Raw genomic sequence first — 15,364 nt, forward strand, 5'->3', positions numbered from 1 at the left:
GAATATGTACACATATAAGCAGAAAATTTAAAAAAAACGGGGGGGGGGGGGGGGGGAATATAGAAAGAATCTTGCAGCCTGCTAACGTTAACTGTATTGCAAACCAGATATAGAGAACAGCAAAGTTTGAAGGTCTCCCCATACTTTCTTTTTTGGTCAAACTTGAAGCTTCCCATGTTTGTGTCTAACCACTTTCACACTGTAAAGTATGTCTCAAAAAGTCCAAACAAATTTTGGCCCATAGTTTGGAGATAGTGGAAAGTGGAAACCATTCAAGTGAGATGGATAACCATTGACCAAACAAGTCAGATGGATAAAATGAATCAATATTATTTCAGGTGTTATCGGTTTAAAGACCAATGGAGTTTAAAGGAAAATTTAATTTATGGCACGGGTATAAAATTAGAGATATGAAATTTAACCTAACAAAAATAAGAAAGTCGTATTTGATGAGTGAATGCACTAGATAAGATAGGATTTCATTAAAAAAAATTACACAACATTTGTTACAGAAAAGATGAAACAAATTTCATTCCAGATAATTTGAACACGTGAAAAAGACCTTTAAACCTCAAGAAGAGTAGGTTAAGTAAAATGTAATTCTAGAGACAATAGAGACAGAAAAAATTAAACATATGATAAAAGATTTAAGAATCCATAATTTATCTATAAACATGATTTACAATAGAACATTGTTATCTCATTTAATTTATATAGTCAACTTCACCTAACATAAAAAAGAGTTAAGAGTGTTTGTTTTTCTTTTTAAAAACAATTTTTACTGATAATAAAACTTCTTATTAAAAATTGTTTAGTTGTTGTATTTCTTTATGGATAATAGAGACTTACGCAAGATTATGCAGAGACTTAATTTTGTGCTGCACTTATGTAGATATTTGGAGTTGGATTAGTTTGCAATAATATGTAACATCCAATATTCACATTCAAATATACCTAAGATACCTTACCAAAAAAATGTGTACTTAAGATAGAGACAAAACATAATAATAAATTTGCATAAGGATGTTCATTGGAAATTTACTCTAAATGTTCAAATGTGTAACGTGTGAGCTAAGGTTACATGTCTCACGGAATAATAAATTCACACTTGTAATTTAAAATTTGAGTGCTTGTTCAATTTTAATTTTTCGTCAGCAAGAGAGATTAGAATTTTTTGAAGCATCAAGAGTTTTTTTGTTTGAATTGGGATACTCTCTTTAGTGATGAGAAATAAATGTCTTATTCTATAGCAAAAATAAAGAAAATGATAAAAATAAATTTAAGCAAACTTTACTTAAATAAATTAGTTCATCTTTTTCTCTCTTAATTCCTTTTTTCTTTCACCTTACCTCTATACCCAACTTTATTCTTCTTTTTCATATTCTTATCTCATCCCCATACTTACCTCTTTTCTTTTTATATAATTAATTTTTTCATCATTTTTTCTACACTACTAGCTCTTTCTATTCTCATCCATTCTCAGTTCTTTCTTCTCTTACACTTCGCCTTTTTTTGTGCAAAATTTGATTAAACTAAAAAAATTTGTTTAAACAAATTTTGTGTAAATTTTTTTTGTTATTTTCTTCATTTTTGTTTAAATAAAAATAAAATTGGACATCTAATTATCACCCCACTAGAGAGAATTTGAATCCAAGTATGATATTTGCACAACCGTAATATGCTTGTTTGCTTTTAAGTTACAAAATTAGCAATTAATTTTGTAAATATTCATGAATGGCTATAGTTCTTATTACAAAAATCAAAAACACTTTTAATGATAGTAACAAAATTTTAACGTCATACAAATAGATTCTGAGTTGGGTTGGATAAATGAGTTAAATAAATCAAAAACAAATAAAATTTAATTAGTTTAGACTAAGCTCCTAATTAATAGTTTTAAAATTTAGCTTGACTTGATTCTCATATATTATTTTCATTATTTAATGAATATTTTTCAAAACAATTAAACATACATATGACCTAATTATTTAATCCAAATCAATTCGAATTTAATGGGATTAATAGAGTTTGAGTAGACAAAAGAAACCAAAACCTGAGTCAAACTCATTTAATTAGTTTAACCTACCATAAGCTAGCTACACTTCAACATGCCATGCTTTAACTAAATTCAAGTATATAATCTTAGCTCAGATTTAATGATGCGTGATAAATCAAGGACCAAATGAGGGTGGAGCTTCTGGATATGTTGGAAAAATTGAACCCATCTTGCAACACTTGTCAAAGTGTGAACCAGTCCTTACTCTAGGCACGTTGGCCATATACACTTTTGCCATATGTAGCGTGGATATGGACTACACCTACACAACTAGCTTGATTGATCATATTCCAAATTAATGAAACAGAAAAGAAGCAGAAGTAGTACACTCAGGAAAGGAAAAAAGAAGAAAAATTGCCGCACACGTTTCAGTGAACTTGACCTCATTTTTGTACTGAATTGGGATATCCTAAGGAACAATCCGGGGTTGTATTTTTTAAAATCTAAGATAACTTTATCTACTTGTTTAAGGAAGCTTGTTTTCATTGTCTATCAATATAGACTTAGCTCCCTGTGAAGAAACAAGTGATGCTCGAGTGAGTATGGTTCACAAGGATAAGATCACTCCAGCTGGTTGCGTGCCAGGTGTCAACATAACATTAGCTGCTTAAGATATAAACTTTTATATGATTGATCACTCTCATGATACCCTGCCACATAAATTGAATATGCTACCTTGAGTCCTTGTCTCCGTGGAACCAAATGCTAGTTTACCTGGACAAATGTTATTGGATCATTAGGATCCAAGATAATTTCATGGACCATGTAAACTGATTTCTGAGCTTCCAAGTCAATCTAAAAACTGCTTTTAGGTGGGATCAACAACGCTACTACAATTAGTTAATGACGAAGCTAGCCAAAGAAAATTGTTCTTTCACTAGGAGAAGTTTAAGCAAGTAGTTGGGAACTGCATTTGAAGTTTCTGCCGACCCTCTGAAATTTAAAAAAAATAAAATAAAAGGTCAGCATGTGGTTGTATTTCAAAGTGTTCCAAAGGAAGTTATTAACATTATCAAGAATAATGTTAATTTATAAGAACATGGGTATAAGGAGTAGGCACTATTCCTAATTAAACTTTTTTTTTTAATATTTGTTTATTTGCATCGGTGTTTGATCGAGAAATAATAGTGTCTAAGCAACTTTAAAAATTAGTAATTGAACGTTTGCTGAATTTTGTTGATAGAGGTTGTGGTAATTTCAAAATGCAATATGAGAGGGTTTTACTGCAAGTCAAAATTGATTATTGTTGGTAGCATTATTTTGTTCTCAAACACACGAGTCCGGGTGATTGTAGAGGATTAACTGTTATACATACTGTAGAATCCGTGGCAAGTTCTTTGCTACAAAAAATAAATTTGCCAGCCTGTTATGAACAGCTAGTACTTGCAACTTTTTCTGGACTTCAACAGCGTGCAGTGAACCTCATCATATGGTACTCGTGCCTAAATTTAATTAAAATCCAAACTGAACTGCATGCCCCCCCCCCCCCCCCCCCTAAAATTTCCAACATCAACAAACCCAACGTAGATACAATAATAATAATAATAATAGATAGATAGAGTAAATTAAGCCGTGTTAGTTTCTGTTCACCCAGAGACCAAGGAAACTTCTGCAGGAGGTCGACGAAAATAAGAATAATTGGTAATTTTAGTTCGAAAAATTGACAGGCAGTGTCAAGCCCTAATCTCCCTACCAATTTTGATCATAATCAAGAAACTTCGTTGTCTCTTCAAACCTTAGTATACTGTTGAAAGATTGCTGTTAGACGTGTTTTCATTTGAACGGTGAAAGAAACTTATATTCCTTGTCATACAAGAAGAAAATTTTGTTGCAAAGTTATGTGAAGAACATGAATGAGCTAATCTGTAAAATTCTAAGTATTGACTTTTTAAAATCAACCTATGAAAGTATCATTCTGTACAAGATTGTTTTCTGTATCAGTTTCTATAACGTTCCTTGCAGTTCCTGGGAAGTTATGGATGCAGGTGGTGCTGATGCGGTTGAAAGTCCTTCAAGCAACTTGATGACTTCGCTAGTATCATCCAAATAGTATTTAGCCATACTTGGTTTCTGGCCAACAGTGCATGCAAACACATTTGAAATGGTTGGCAGAGCTGGATTAGAAACTGAACGAGCAATGCTTTCAAACATATCTTCATCCGAGCGATCATCTCCTAAGCACAGTAGAAAATCTGGTGACTTCCCCTCCCTTTGCATTCTTGAGATAAGGTCTTCCACCACTTTACCCTTGCTCACACCCTGCATCTCACAAACACAGCAATTACAACAAATAACTCAACCAAAATTCACCTTGGTAAACAACTTTCATCCTATTAAAATGAAAAACCTTTCTTTACGTCTCTTCAAAACAAGAATGCACTAAAAGAAAAATCATTGTCTAAACAATCAAATACACATTGTTAGTAAAACGTGTAGGACTTAACGATTCATACCTGAGGTTTAACTTCAACTATATGCTGTCCCCTTCTAACCACTACTGGCTCATTGGCCAGCACACTCTCCAGGTGATCAAGAAGCTCTTTTGCTTGGCATGATCCAAAATAAGGATCCGCTTCCTGATGGTGCCAAACCAGTGCGCTTTCCTTATGTTCTATGAAGGAACCATCCGTTGCTTCAGTATAAAGCGCCATCACGGGTTCTGCAATCATTTTCCATTCAAAATCGGTTGTCAATCCGCAAGTCTCCCAAGAAGAATCCTTACTCCACCTGCCAGAACAAAAACAACAGAAGGGTCAACAAAAACACCAAAACCCAACTTCTTGAATTTCCTATAACATTGAAGTTAAACGTACCTAGTGAAGTAACCGTGCTCAGCAGAGAGACCAAGCTTCTCACAGGGAGAAAACCACTTGCTCAAGCAATCCTTATCCCTGCCGCTCACAATGAACACTGTATTTTTGGGATCACTGCACAAATCATTCAAGACAGAAATAACCTCACTGCTTGGAGTCTTGTTAATGGATGCCTGGGGCATCATTGTGCCATCATAGTCCAAAAGGATCAAGCGATTGCCCGTATCCCTATAGGCAGAGACAATGTGATCAACGGAAAGCTTCCTAAAGGTAGGATCCAAAGCAACAATTCTGAACCCCAAGCCCAAGCCAACACCCCAATACCTCTTCAAGTAATGCTCTTTACAAGCTCTCTCCAAATCCTGATCAAAACTCTTTGCCCAATACGCCACATCATGAGAGCTTATATACTTATAATGCTTCTCATGCCGCAAATGCTTCTCTGCCTCTGGCATTCCAATAGCCAAATTCATGGCCTCAGAGACTTCATCAATGTTCCACGGATTCACCCTTATGGCTCCACTCAGCGAGGGGGAACACCCAATGAACTCGGAGACAATAATAACGCTATTCTTAGCCCTCAAACCCTCCTCGCCATCAATACCAAGTGCCTTGTCCAACGCAGCACTTCCCTGTCTACAAACAGTGTACTCATAAGGCACCAAATTCATCCCATCCCTTACAGCATTCACAACACAGCACTCAGAAATAGCACAATACGCAGCCTTCTCCTGCGTTGAAATGGGGCCATTGATGCAAACAATTGGCTGGTACCCAGGTTTTCCGTATTTTTCATTGATCTCCTTAGCAATAGCCTCGCTCTCGTTCTTCACATCCTGAATATCCTTCCCTCTACTCCTCGCTGCGTTAAGAATCTGAACCAACACCACACGACCCCTTAAACATTCGTGCACTTCCAGAAGCTGCCCCAACGCCAAGAACTTCAAGCTGATACCTTTGAACAAGTCCATGTCATCAATCCCCAAGATCACAACCTTCCCCTCAAACTGCTCCCTCAACTCCTTCACCCTCGAAGCGGTTTGAGGCAACGACAACACCGATTCCAACAACCCCATGTGAATACCCGCGGGGAGGATCTTAATGGTCACGGTTCTACCGTAATAATCCAAACCAATGTAACCCCTTTTGGACTCGTAATCCAAACCCAACATCCTGCTACAACAAGACAAAAAATGCCGCGCGTAATCGAAGGTGTGAAACCCAATCAAATCGCAGTTCAAGAACGCCCGTAGAATGTCCTCTCGAATGGGCAACGTACGGTATATTTCCGACGACGGGAATGTGTTGTGCAAGAAGAACCCGAGCTTCACGCGGTGAAAGCGTTTCCTCAAGAAAGTGGGCAAGATCATGAGGTGGTAATCGTGGACCCAGACATAATCCTCGTCGGGGTTGATAACCTCGGTGACCTTGTCGGCGAAGATCTTGTTGGCGAGCACGTAGGCCTGCCACTGCGCTCGGTCGAAACGCGCGCCTTGGCTCGGCGACATGGGCAACATGTAGTGAAACAGAGGCCAGAGATAATGCTTGCAGAAACCATGGTAGAAGTTGTTGTGAACCTCGGTGGGCAAAAACGTTGGAACGCAACTGAACCTCTCTAGAAGTAACTGAGACACTTCTTCTTGTTCCGTCGCTTCGATCTCTGCTTTCAATGAACCAACGTACAATACTTCAACCTCCGAAGGGAACCCATCCTTCAGCTGAAGCACGAGGCTATCCCTGTCCCACTCGAACCTCCATTTCTTCCCCTCGCGAATGGCGCGTATCGGTAACTGGTTGGCCACCACAATCCTCCGTTCGCGCGACACCGGAGAAAGGATGCCGTCCGATCCAGAATTCTCCATGTCGTCGATCTCCAACTCCGGCACGTCTCCGGCGACAGTCATAACCCGCGGAACGCGACTCAGGGCCTGGTAGTCATCCACTGATACCAAATTCAATAGCCCCAAGCAAGATCTTGATAGCATTGTCCGAAACGAAGAAAATAATAGAATAAAAAATTGAAAAAAATAAAGAAAAGAAGAGCTTTTATTTAGTTATTTTATTGTTTTTAAGGGTTTTGAAGTTGAAGGTGGAGTCTTTTTGCGATTGGGTTGATGGTATTATAGGTGGGTGTTGCAGAGGAAGATAAATCTTTGAGTAATGGAAATCCTAGATACTGATGCACCTTCCATAATGGAAGAGCGTGGGTGGCGTTTTTGTCTGCGAGAAAGAAAACTACGACACTGGTGCGGATAAGAACGAAGCCAAAGGAGACCGAACCGGTTCTTTATATGGGAACCACGCAAATCCCTCCATCTAACGGTTCAGATTTGTTTCTCTCTCATAACTTTTCTACTCAGGGATAACTGTAACCGACTACTCTCTCTCCCCGCCCTCCGATCACATTATCTTTCACTTTTTAGCTTACTGTCTGTGTAAGCCTCCTTTTCTGGTTTGCAAGATTACCGGGTATAGCCGGTCGAAAAGGATAAGGATATGTGTGTGTATTGGAAGATGAAAAAATAAAATATGAATTGAATGCTAATTCATAGGATCACGTGGTCTTTACGGCAACGTAAGAGAAATAAAATTCTACTCTTTCCGTTTCTTCTTCCTTTTTTTTTTTTTTTTCATTTTTTTGTAATTTTATTTATTTTCATCGTTATTTTATAAAATTAATAAATAGTTAATTTGTATAATTTTAACTTTAATAATTAATGTATTTGATATAAAATAATAAATAAAGTATGAATCAGTACAGGAATAATTTATTTTTATTTTAAATTATTAAATAAAAAATTAAATGTATTGTATATTTTTTAAAATAATAAATACACATACTTTTTGTTTAATACTTACTTTATAACATATAAAAATTATTATATCGGAAAAATTTTAGTATAATAAATAAAAAGTACAGCACAAAACTAGGAAGTATTTTTTAAATCATTTAATAAATGTCAAATGAAAACAAACAGAAGAAGTAATTCGTATTAACCATATTTGAATTTTAACAGATAATCGTTTAGTTTTATTTGATTTTAGTACATTAATGTTAATAATATTTCTTATAAAAATAACTGTGGACAGAATATTGCGGAAAATCGAATAATGAAAGAATATGTGACAATGCAGAAAAGAATAAAAAGCTTCCATTCTAATAATAGAAAAAGAAACAAATATGAATAAAAGGATAACGTTGTTTATGAGATTACCGATTTACCGAGTAAATATTTTAATTGCGATAACAAAGACAGTTGTGAGTTAAAATTTGTGCGATGAATTGTATAGATAAGAACAAGTTTGTAATTTAAAAGAAAATAATAATTAATTGGGTTTAGTATTGAGAATATATTTAGAGAATATAGTTATATAAGGTTGAATAGGGAAAAAGGGGATAGAAATCACGGTTGATGGACAGGTGGGAGAAAACGGGAACGTTTAATGGAGAAAAAGTAGGGATTACTGGGTCGCCAACAAGATCCCAATCCATGTTCACACGGATGGCGCAAGCTTCCTGGTATCACTTTTTTGTTTCTCTCTCCTGCACAAGATTTGGTTGGCAACTTTTTTTCTTTTATTTATATATATGTAATGTAATGATGTGTGAAGGTTAAATGGGTTCCTAGAAGTGGCCACGTGGTTCTCTGCCTAAGGAACGTGGCGTGTGGGTGTCGTCTTAGCCTCACGGACAACTTTTGACTGCTGACTTGGCACCCACGCCTCTTCCATTCCCACTAATCTTTTTATGCCACGTTCACTCTCACTCTCTCCTCCCCATTCTACCACGCACGTTGCTTTCATATAATAATATTTTTTAATTCTAATTTTAAGGGATACTTTCCACATTATACGGATTAAATCCCTTCAATTACTGTATAACTTTTTTGTTTCTTTTATTCTTGTCTCAGTTAAGAAAATTATATTAATAGCAGGAAAAATAATGCAAATTATGAAACTAAAATAAATTATCTTTTATAGAGAAAAAATTAATATTTTTAAAACATTTTAAAGATTAAAATGTCAAACCCACTTAACCATGAAGATTACTTTCAGATATTATCTTAAAAACTATTTATTCTATTGTAATTTTTTCTACTCCTTAATCTATGCACCAAGAACATAAAATATAAATTAACATTTTAACGTGAATTGGTTTGAACTAAGTTTTGGGTACTAATTTTTTAAAATAAACCTCTAAAATTTATATTTTTATATTTTAAAAAATTAAATGAATGAGTAATATAATAACTTGCATTAGACATTATTTATTTGGTTTGTTTTCAAGAAAGACTGGGTTTTTTTTTTAATTACTTAACTGAAAAAAAAAGGATGATTAATATAATCATAATCTGTATTTTTCATAATAACCAAAAGTTATAAACCCTATTTCTTAGCTTAACCCGATTAACCTATTGAAACGTTGGTTTATTGCTCTATTTAAAACATTATCATAAAGTAGGTTACGATATCCAGTCAATCTTTAATAAAACTAGGTCTAGTCTAGGTTTGTATGACTTTATCAAGGGAAGAGTAAGTTAGTCTTAAATCTGAAATTTGAAGAAAAAAAAATCATATATATTTAAGACAGAAAAGAATATTGGCAATATATCTTTAAATATATTTTTTAATACACATTACTCTTTATTTATTATTTTTTAATAATTATTAAAATGTAATGTAAACTCGTCAATTTTAACAGTAGTTGAAGAAAAGTTTAAAAATTTTCATGAGAAAAAAAATACACAATTAACCCACTCTTAATTAATTTAGGCCTTTTTTTAAAAATTAAAACCAATCTACCTACAATTACCCTTGATAAAAAAAAAAAAAAAAACTTCATTATTTTAATATTTCATTAAAAAAATTAGCATTAGGTTATGCCTTTTTCAACTGAAAGTCCAAAATTATTATTGTTATGGTACCTTTGTCAGCTAGTATATTGCTGGAGTTGTTAACTATGGTATACGGATTGGCTGTAAGGTGCAGTATTATCCGAAAAAACAGAATGTAAGGATTAAATAAAGAACAGCGTTACCAACTGAAACAATTTAATTAAGTTTAATTACTTTCATTGTATGGTATGTAACATAAACTTCATGACGAGCAGTTTCATGTATATAAAAAAAAATTATTCTCTGTATAATTTTCAACTTTAAACTTGTATCCAAGCTACGTTTATTTTTCATCTTAATCTGATAACATGCAATAATTAAAATGATTAAATTATTATGTAAAATTACATTTTATTTGACAAAATAAAATTTTTTCTTAAAAAAAAAGTTGGATAAAGAAATACAACATTGTATATTTTTTAAAATGACGAAAATAAATCAATACTTTTTAATATTGAAACAAATACTTAAACCTTAGTAAGTCTATATTACATTAACAAATCTGTAAATAATTGTATATTATTTTGTCCGTTTGAAATATAATTTATATGCTGAGCCTGTAATGGAGAATTTTACAAAAAAGTCATTCAATATAAAATACTCAGTACTCGCACTATATTTTATTTAGGAAAGAGAAAATGAAAAAAAAAACAATTATATTTATAATAATTAACTTTATTTTTAAAATTAAAATTCCTTCTCATCCAAAACTTTAGCCTGTATGGATATAACGAGACAATTAAATAACGGGGAAAATTATGTATGAAGAGAAATTCATTCTACAAAGATACCGTACAGATGAACTTGTACTGTAAAATGATTCTACCAAGATATGTTAAAATCTTACTAAATTCACACTTGCATCTACACCAAATTTCTACAATAAAATTTATTTCATAAGATAGAAAGGAATATAAAATGAATAGGAAGAAGAAGAAGGAAAGATAAGATAAAGAAAAAATATAAAAAATAAAAAATGGTATATTTGTATGTGTTGACTTGAGGGAGCCCAAAAGCTTATCCGAAGAAGGTGAAGTGAACAGTGACGGGTGAAGAGGACCCGACCGGGTTAAATGAGGTGACGTGGGACATATATGGTATGACACGTGTCAGAACAGGGACATTACTGTTACGTTGATGATTTCCTGAGCGAACATGTCAGTCTTCCTGGAAGGCTTTTTCCAACAAATATCGGGACCTACGCCTGCGCCTGTGATGCGAATTAAAAAGATAGACATAGAACTTTGAAGAGAAATATGGATAGATTGGGCCCCACCTATGTGGGGTCCATAACCTATTACGTGGCTCACATGGGCCCCACTTTATCTACAAAGTTATTATTATTAGTTTTTTAAAAGTTAGCCATTCACGTGGCCGGCATCTTGTGTTGTATGCCTCCGAAGTTGGGACCCACCAATTCCCTCTGCGTGCTTTACTCCTTTCATGTTCTTTTCATTATTATTGTTATTATTATATATTTTTTACTTTTTGTATAAATTTAGTATCCATATGTATATAAATTATTCTTCATGTTTTAATATAATATCTATTATTTTAATAAATGTATAAAGTATAAAATTCAAAATATAACTGTAAAAAGAAAAATATTTGTGATTAGAAATTGTTCCTTTACGTGAAATATTATTCAAAACTATACTGATAAAAATATTGATTAAAAATAAAGTATAAAAATTACTTAAAAGTGTTATGATTGCACTTTTACTTTAATATTAATTATTATGGAATTCAAATATTATTTATTATTCTTTAACTAATAATTTTTTAATAAATTAATGTTATTTTAATTTTTAATTAAAAAATTAAAATTTCTTTGAAAAATAAACAAAGAAAAAGATACAAAAATCATTATTTTATTTTATTTTTGAGAAAAATCATAATCCAAGAATATTCCCACTTACAATAATTCACGTGTACGAATTTAATCATACATTTTCGTATTTCATATTTAAAATTTTGCAGTAAGATTTTATTTTCTAATAGAACGTTTCATTTTGTATTGTTTTTTAAAACACGAGTGATGACGCAACGGAAATATTTGCTTCTAATTTTATTATCAAATCTCATTAGCTTCTGTGTTAATGCGATGATGTACACGGAAGGTTAATATTTGCTTCTAATTTTATTATTAAAATGATTTAGACCTGCTAATCTTTAGCGGGTCTATAATATAAAATTTCATATACCACTAAAACATTAAGAAAAGCATCAATTAACAAAACTACGAGCAAAGAAATTTCGATCTAACGATATATAAAACAATTTTTTTCCACAGTACAGCATTATCATATTCTACATGGGAATGCGGTGGATTAAAATATAAATGGTATCCTTGAAGCTTTACTTTGATTTAATTAATTTTGACATGCAGCATTTGATCTTTTATTTTAATATGATAATTTTAAAGGAATGTGCATATTAACAACGAAGCCATAAAAAACACGAGCTCGTTGTTTTGTTCAATGACAGAAAATATATTAATTGATTAAAAATAGTATGAGGGTCACAGCTAATTTAGATGCAATGTTAATGCTATTGAAGTTATAAATTGAATGAATGGATTTTGTATGGAACTCCGGCTTGATTGATTCATTAAATTACTCTAACCTAATATAGGTTGTTGGTGGCTGCTAATGTCATAAATAATATTTAATGTTATGTTTATCACATTGCCATTTGCTGATGATATCTGATTATCTACGCTAAAGTAGTTATTTATGAAACTAATTCGTCAGGTAATACTCTTACATATACATGAAATACTATTAGGTGGACCAGCTAAGTTTAGAAACATATATATAATTTTTCACTTTTATTTGTTGTAATTGGCACACTGCCATGCATTGCCCTTTTTGTTTTTATAGTACTAGTTGATATTAATATCTCCTCCAGCCAAGTCTACTGCTGGGTCTTACAAATTTTTTTGCGTAGGAAGGAAATTATGTGATAATGTTGAATTTGGCTTACAGGTTCTTCCTTCGTAATTAAGTTGTTTCTTGGGGAAATTAAAACCTTAAAGGAGAAGAGATTGTCAAACTTTAGAACCAAGCACATACCAATCTCCCGTAAATAAATCGTTTCGAATGACATTTACAAAATAAAATTAGTAAACTGTTCTTTTATTTTGATAATTTATTATTTAACCGTTACTCAAATAAAGTTAAATGTAGTTAATAAAAAACAAATCATTTGATTGATATTTAAGAGTTTGATGACCTAAATAAAATAGAAAACATTAAAGGATGGAATTGAAACAATAAAAAAAAATTAAAATACAAATATTACATGTTTACATATAAAGAACAATTGAGAAAAAAACAAGGACACTGCTTAATTATAAGAAAGAAATTTTAGTAACATTTTTAGTTTTCATACGTTGTTTTTAGATATATTTTTTTGTTCTAATTATTCACATTTTGACTTTATAATATTTTATCGTTAAAATTAAGTCTCTTACCTCATATTTCATCTAAAAATTGTTCCTTGTGGAATGACAGTATAACATAACATTGACTTACATAAATCAACATAGAAAAAACTTTATAATTATTTAAATAAAAATAAGAAGCTCTCTCATTTTATATTTTTTTTATTTAAATATATTATTTTTATTTATTAGTATATACAAGTTATTATTTTGCCACGCTGTCATATTTCATTTAATAAGAGTTTTACCTAGTAAAGTAATATTTTTAATAAATTTTTGTTAATATTATATTTTATAAAATCAACCGTTAATTTATACGATATTTTTATAACTATTATATATTTCTCAATATATAAATCAACAATTATTTTTAAGATAATTTTGTGATTGATTGAATGTATAATCAATAATAAAAGTGTTAGTAGATAATATACAGAGACACATATTTACTGTTTAGTAATTTATACGCTTTGGTATTAATATTTTAAAAAGATGGAAATACATGTATTAAAAAAATATTTTGATAATAGTAAATCATGCCAATCAATATATCGTAATATAACTTTATATATATATATATATATATATATATATAATATGAAACTTTAAATAAAAAAAAAAAAATTACCTGTACAAATACACCTTTCTTAGGACTTGGATTGGGTTGAGTATTTTCTTTTGGGCTAAATTTGGTCGTTTCTCATAAGGGAAATGAGTTTAAAAAATGACGTTTGACAATAAAAATTGCAGATACATGTTATCTCGATTAATTAGCGTATGATACAAATATTTCTGTTTAATTAAAGGAAACTTCAATAACGAAGAAATTGGCGTGTGATATAAAAATAATAATGAGAAATTACTTAGTCATTTTTTAAGAATGAAATGGAATATTTTAAAAGACTACATTGAATGTTTACTAAAAAGAAGGAAAAAAAGGAAGAGAAATTATTTGTTTACTTTTACAACTAAACCTGTAGGAATTCAATTTAAACCATTGATAACGGGGATTTTGGGACATAGATTCTCTTTTATTTAACAGTCTAGAATTTATATTTTTGCTTAAGCAAAAATACAAAATCAATTGGCTGAACGTTCAGTTTACGAAAGATGGTCCAAGTCTTAAGATATTTTTTCCTATTCCCTAACAAGATGAGGAGAAAAGGAAAACAACTTAGCCTTACTTAAAACAGTTAATTAATTACCCGATACACGAAACATAACGAAAACACGTCTTTGAGAACATGGTGATAAAAATATGAGAGGGAAAAAATAAGAGTGTTTTGACATGGATGCAGCTAACTAATCCTATTTGTCAATGGGCAGTGTTATTTTTTTCCCCCAATCAGCGTTCTTTATAGCCCACCAAACATATTGGTTTCAAACATGATCGCCTGCCAACTTTAATTTTCAATGTGGGCAAATAAAAAATTCCACCACGTTGAGTAGGCCAGCCAATGAAGGTCTCTTTCCACTTAAGCAGAAAAGTTCACGATCTGTACTAACAAATTCCGGGTTTAATTAATTGTATGCATAGATAATTGAGACCCCTTTTTGAATATTAGGAAGACTGGAATATTCAAAGTATAAGGCATTCTCTCCAGCGCTCTCTCTCTTTTCTTGTGGTTTTATACTCAAGAATATTATCACTAACTAATCTTGGGGTTTTTGGACCTACTTTATATTAATCCTTTTTGTCTTTTAGGCCTTCGTGTTCCCCTTGGACAGCCTTGTATGCCAGCTTTTCGGTCTTTGTAAAAGAAAAAGAAATTAAAATTAAAATAGCATGCGCTTGGAAATTTGTAGATAAGGCAACTGACAAAGACTTTGATATATGAACAAAATCCTTTTTTCATGCTACATAGGCCTTATCTAGACTATACATTTTCAAAAGCACAAGACACAAATTGACAACCTTCATCATTTGTAGTTATCGTTAAGTTGAACAAAGAATTAAAATAAGCAGCGTGATGAAGCGCAACATGATCTGCTCTTCATTATATTTCAAATAGAGTGCATGGAATTAATAACTAATATTCTATCCTCTCTTCGTACTGTCTTTGTTGCTCAACAACAATTATAAATTAATATTAACTCTCAAATATTTTTCAAAGTGCTTCCAGTCGTGGAAGAAAAGCACCATTGTTGATCTGTC

The 15,364-nt window shown here is 31.9% G+C and overlaps 1 protein-coding gene across 4 annotated transcripts; it reads right to left on the bottom strand.

Moving 5' to 3' along the window:
• Nucleotides 1-1,938: 1,938 nt before the first annotated feature.
• Nucleotides 1,939-7,129, bottom strand: LOC113845806 (probable alpha,alpha-trehalose-phosphate synthase [UDP-forming] 9). Of its 4 annotated transcripts, none has more exons than XM_027473390.1 (4): nt 4,870-7,129; nt 4,510-4,783; nt 3,956-4,315; nt 1,939-2,989 (listed from the first exon to the last, which is right to left on the bottom strand). In XM_027473390.1, exons 1-3 carry the CDS (start codon nt 6,852-6,854, stop codon nt 4,001-4,003), a joined length of 2,574 nt encoding a protein of 857 aa, XP_027329191.1. In that variant the 5' UTR covers nt 6,855-7,129; the 3' UTR covers nt 1,939-2,989; nt 3,956-4,000. The 4 variants fall into 4 exon arrangements, 3 of the variants coding, with proteins under 3 accessions (XP_027329191.1, XP_027329190.1, XP_027329192.1); XM_027473391.1 differs by lacking the exon at nt 1,939-2,989 and having other exon boundaries at nt 3,801-4,315; nt 4,870-6,012; nt 6,115-6,866; XM_027473389.1 differs by lacking the exon at nt 1,939-2,989 and having other exon boundaries at nt 3,159-4,315.
• Between the last annotated feature and the right edge of the window lie 8,235 nt (nt 7,130-15,364).

The sequence above is a fragment of the Abrus precatorius genome, unplaced genomic scaffold (genome assembly GCF_003935025.1).
Source record: "Abrus precatorius isolate BTA unplaced genomic scaffold, Abrus_2018 Scaffold8, whole genome shotgun sequence".
Taxonomy (NCBI): domain Eukaryota; kingdom Viridiplantae; phylum Streptophyta; class Magnoliopsida; order Fabales; family Fabaceae; genus Abrus; species Abrus precatorius.

What these genes read in the sequence shown, in the direction of transcription:
- LOC113845806 (XM_027473390.1), bottom strand. Translation starts at nt 6,854, where the DNA reads ATGCTATCAAGATCTTGCTTGGGGCTATTGAATTTGGTATCAGTGGAT. An exon ending in GAGCACGGTTACTTCACTAG is followed by an intron (nt 4,784 to 4,869) that starts GTACGTTTAACT and finishes TTGTTCTGGCAG; the next exon opens with GTGGAGTAAGGATTCTTCTT. An exon ending in TAGTTGAAGTTAAACCTCAG is followed by an intron (nt 4,316 to 4,509) that starts GTATGAATCGTT and finishes TGTGAGATGCAG; the next exon opens with GGTGTGAGCAAGGGTAAAGT.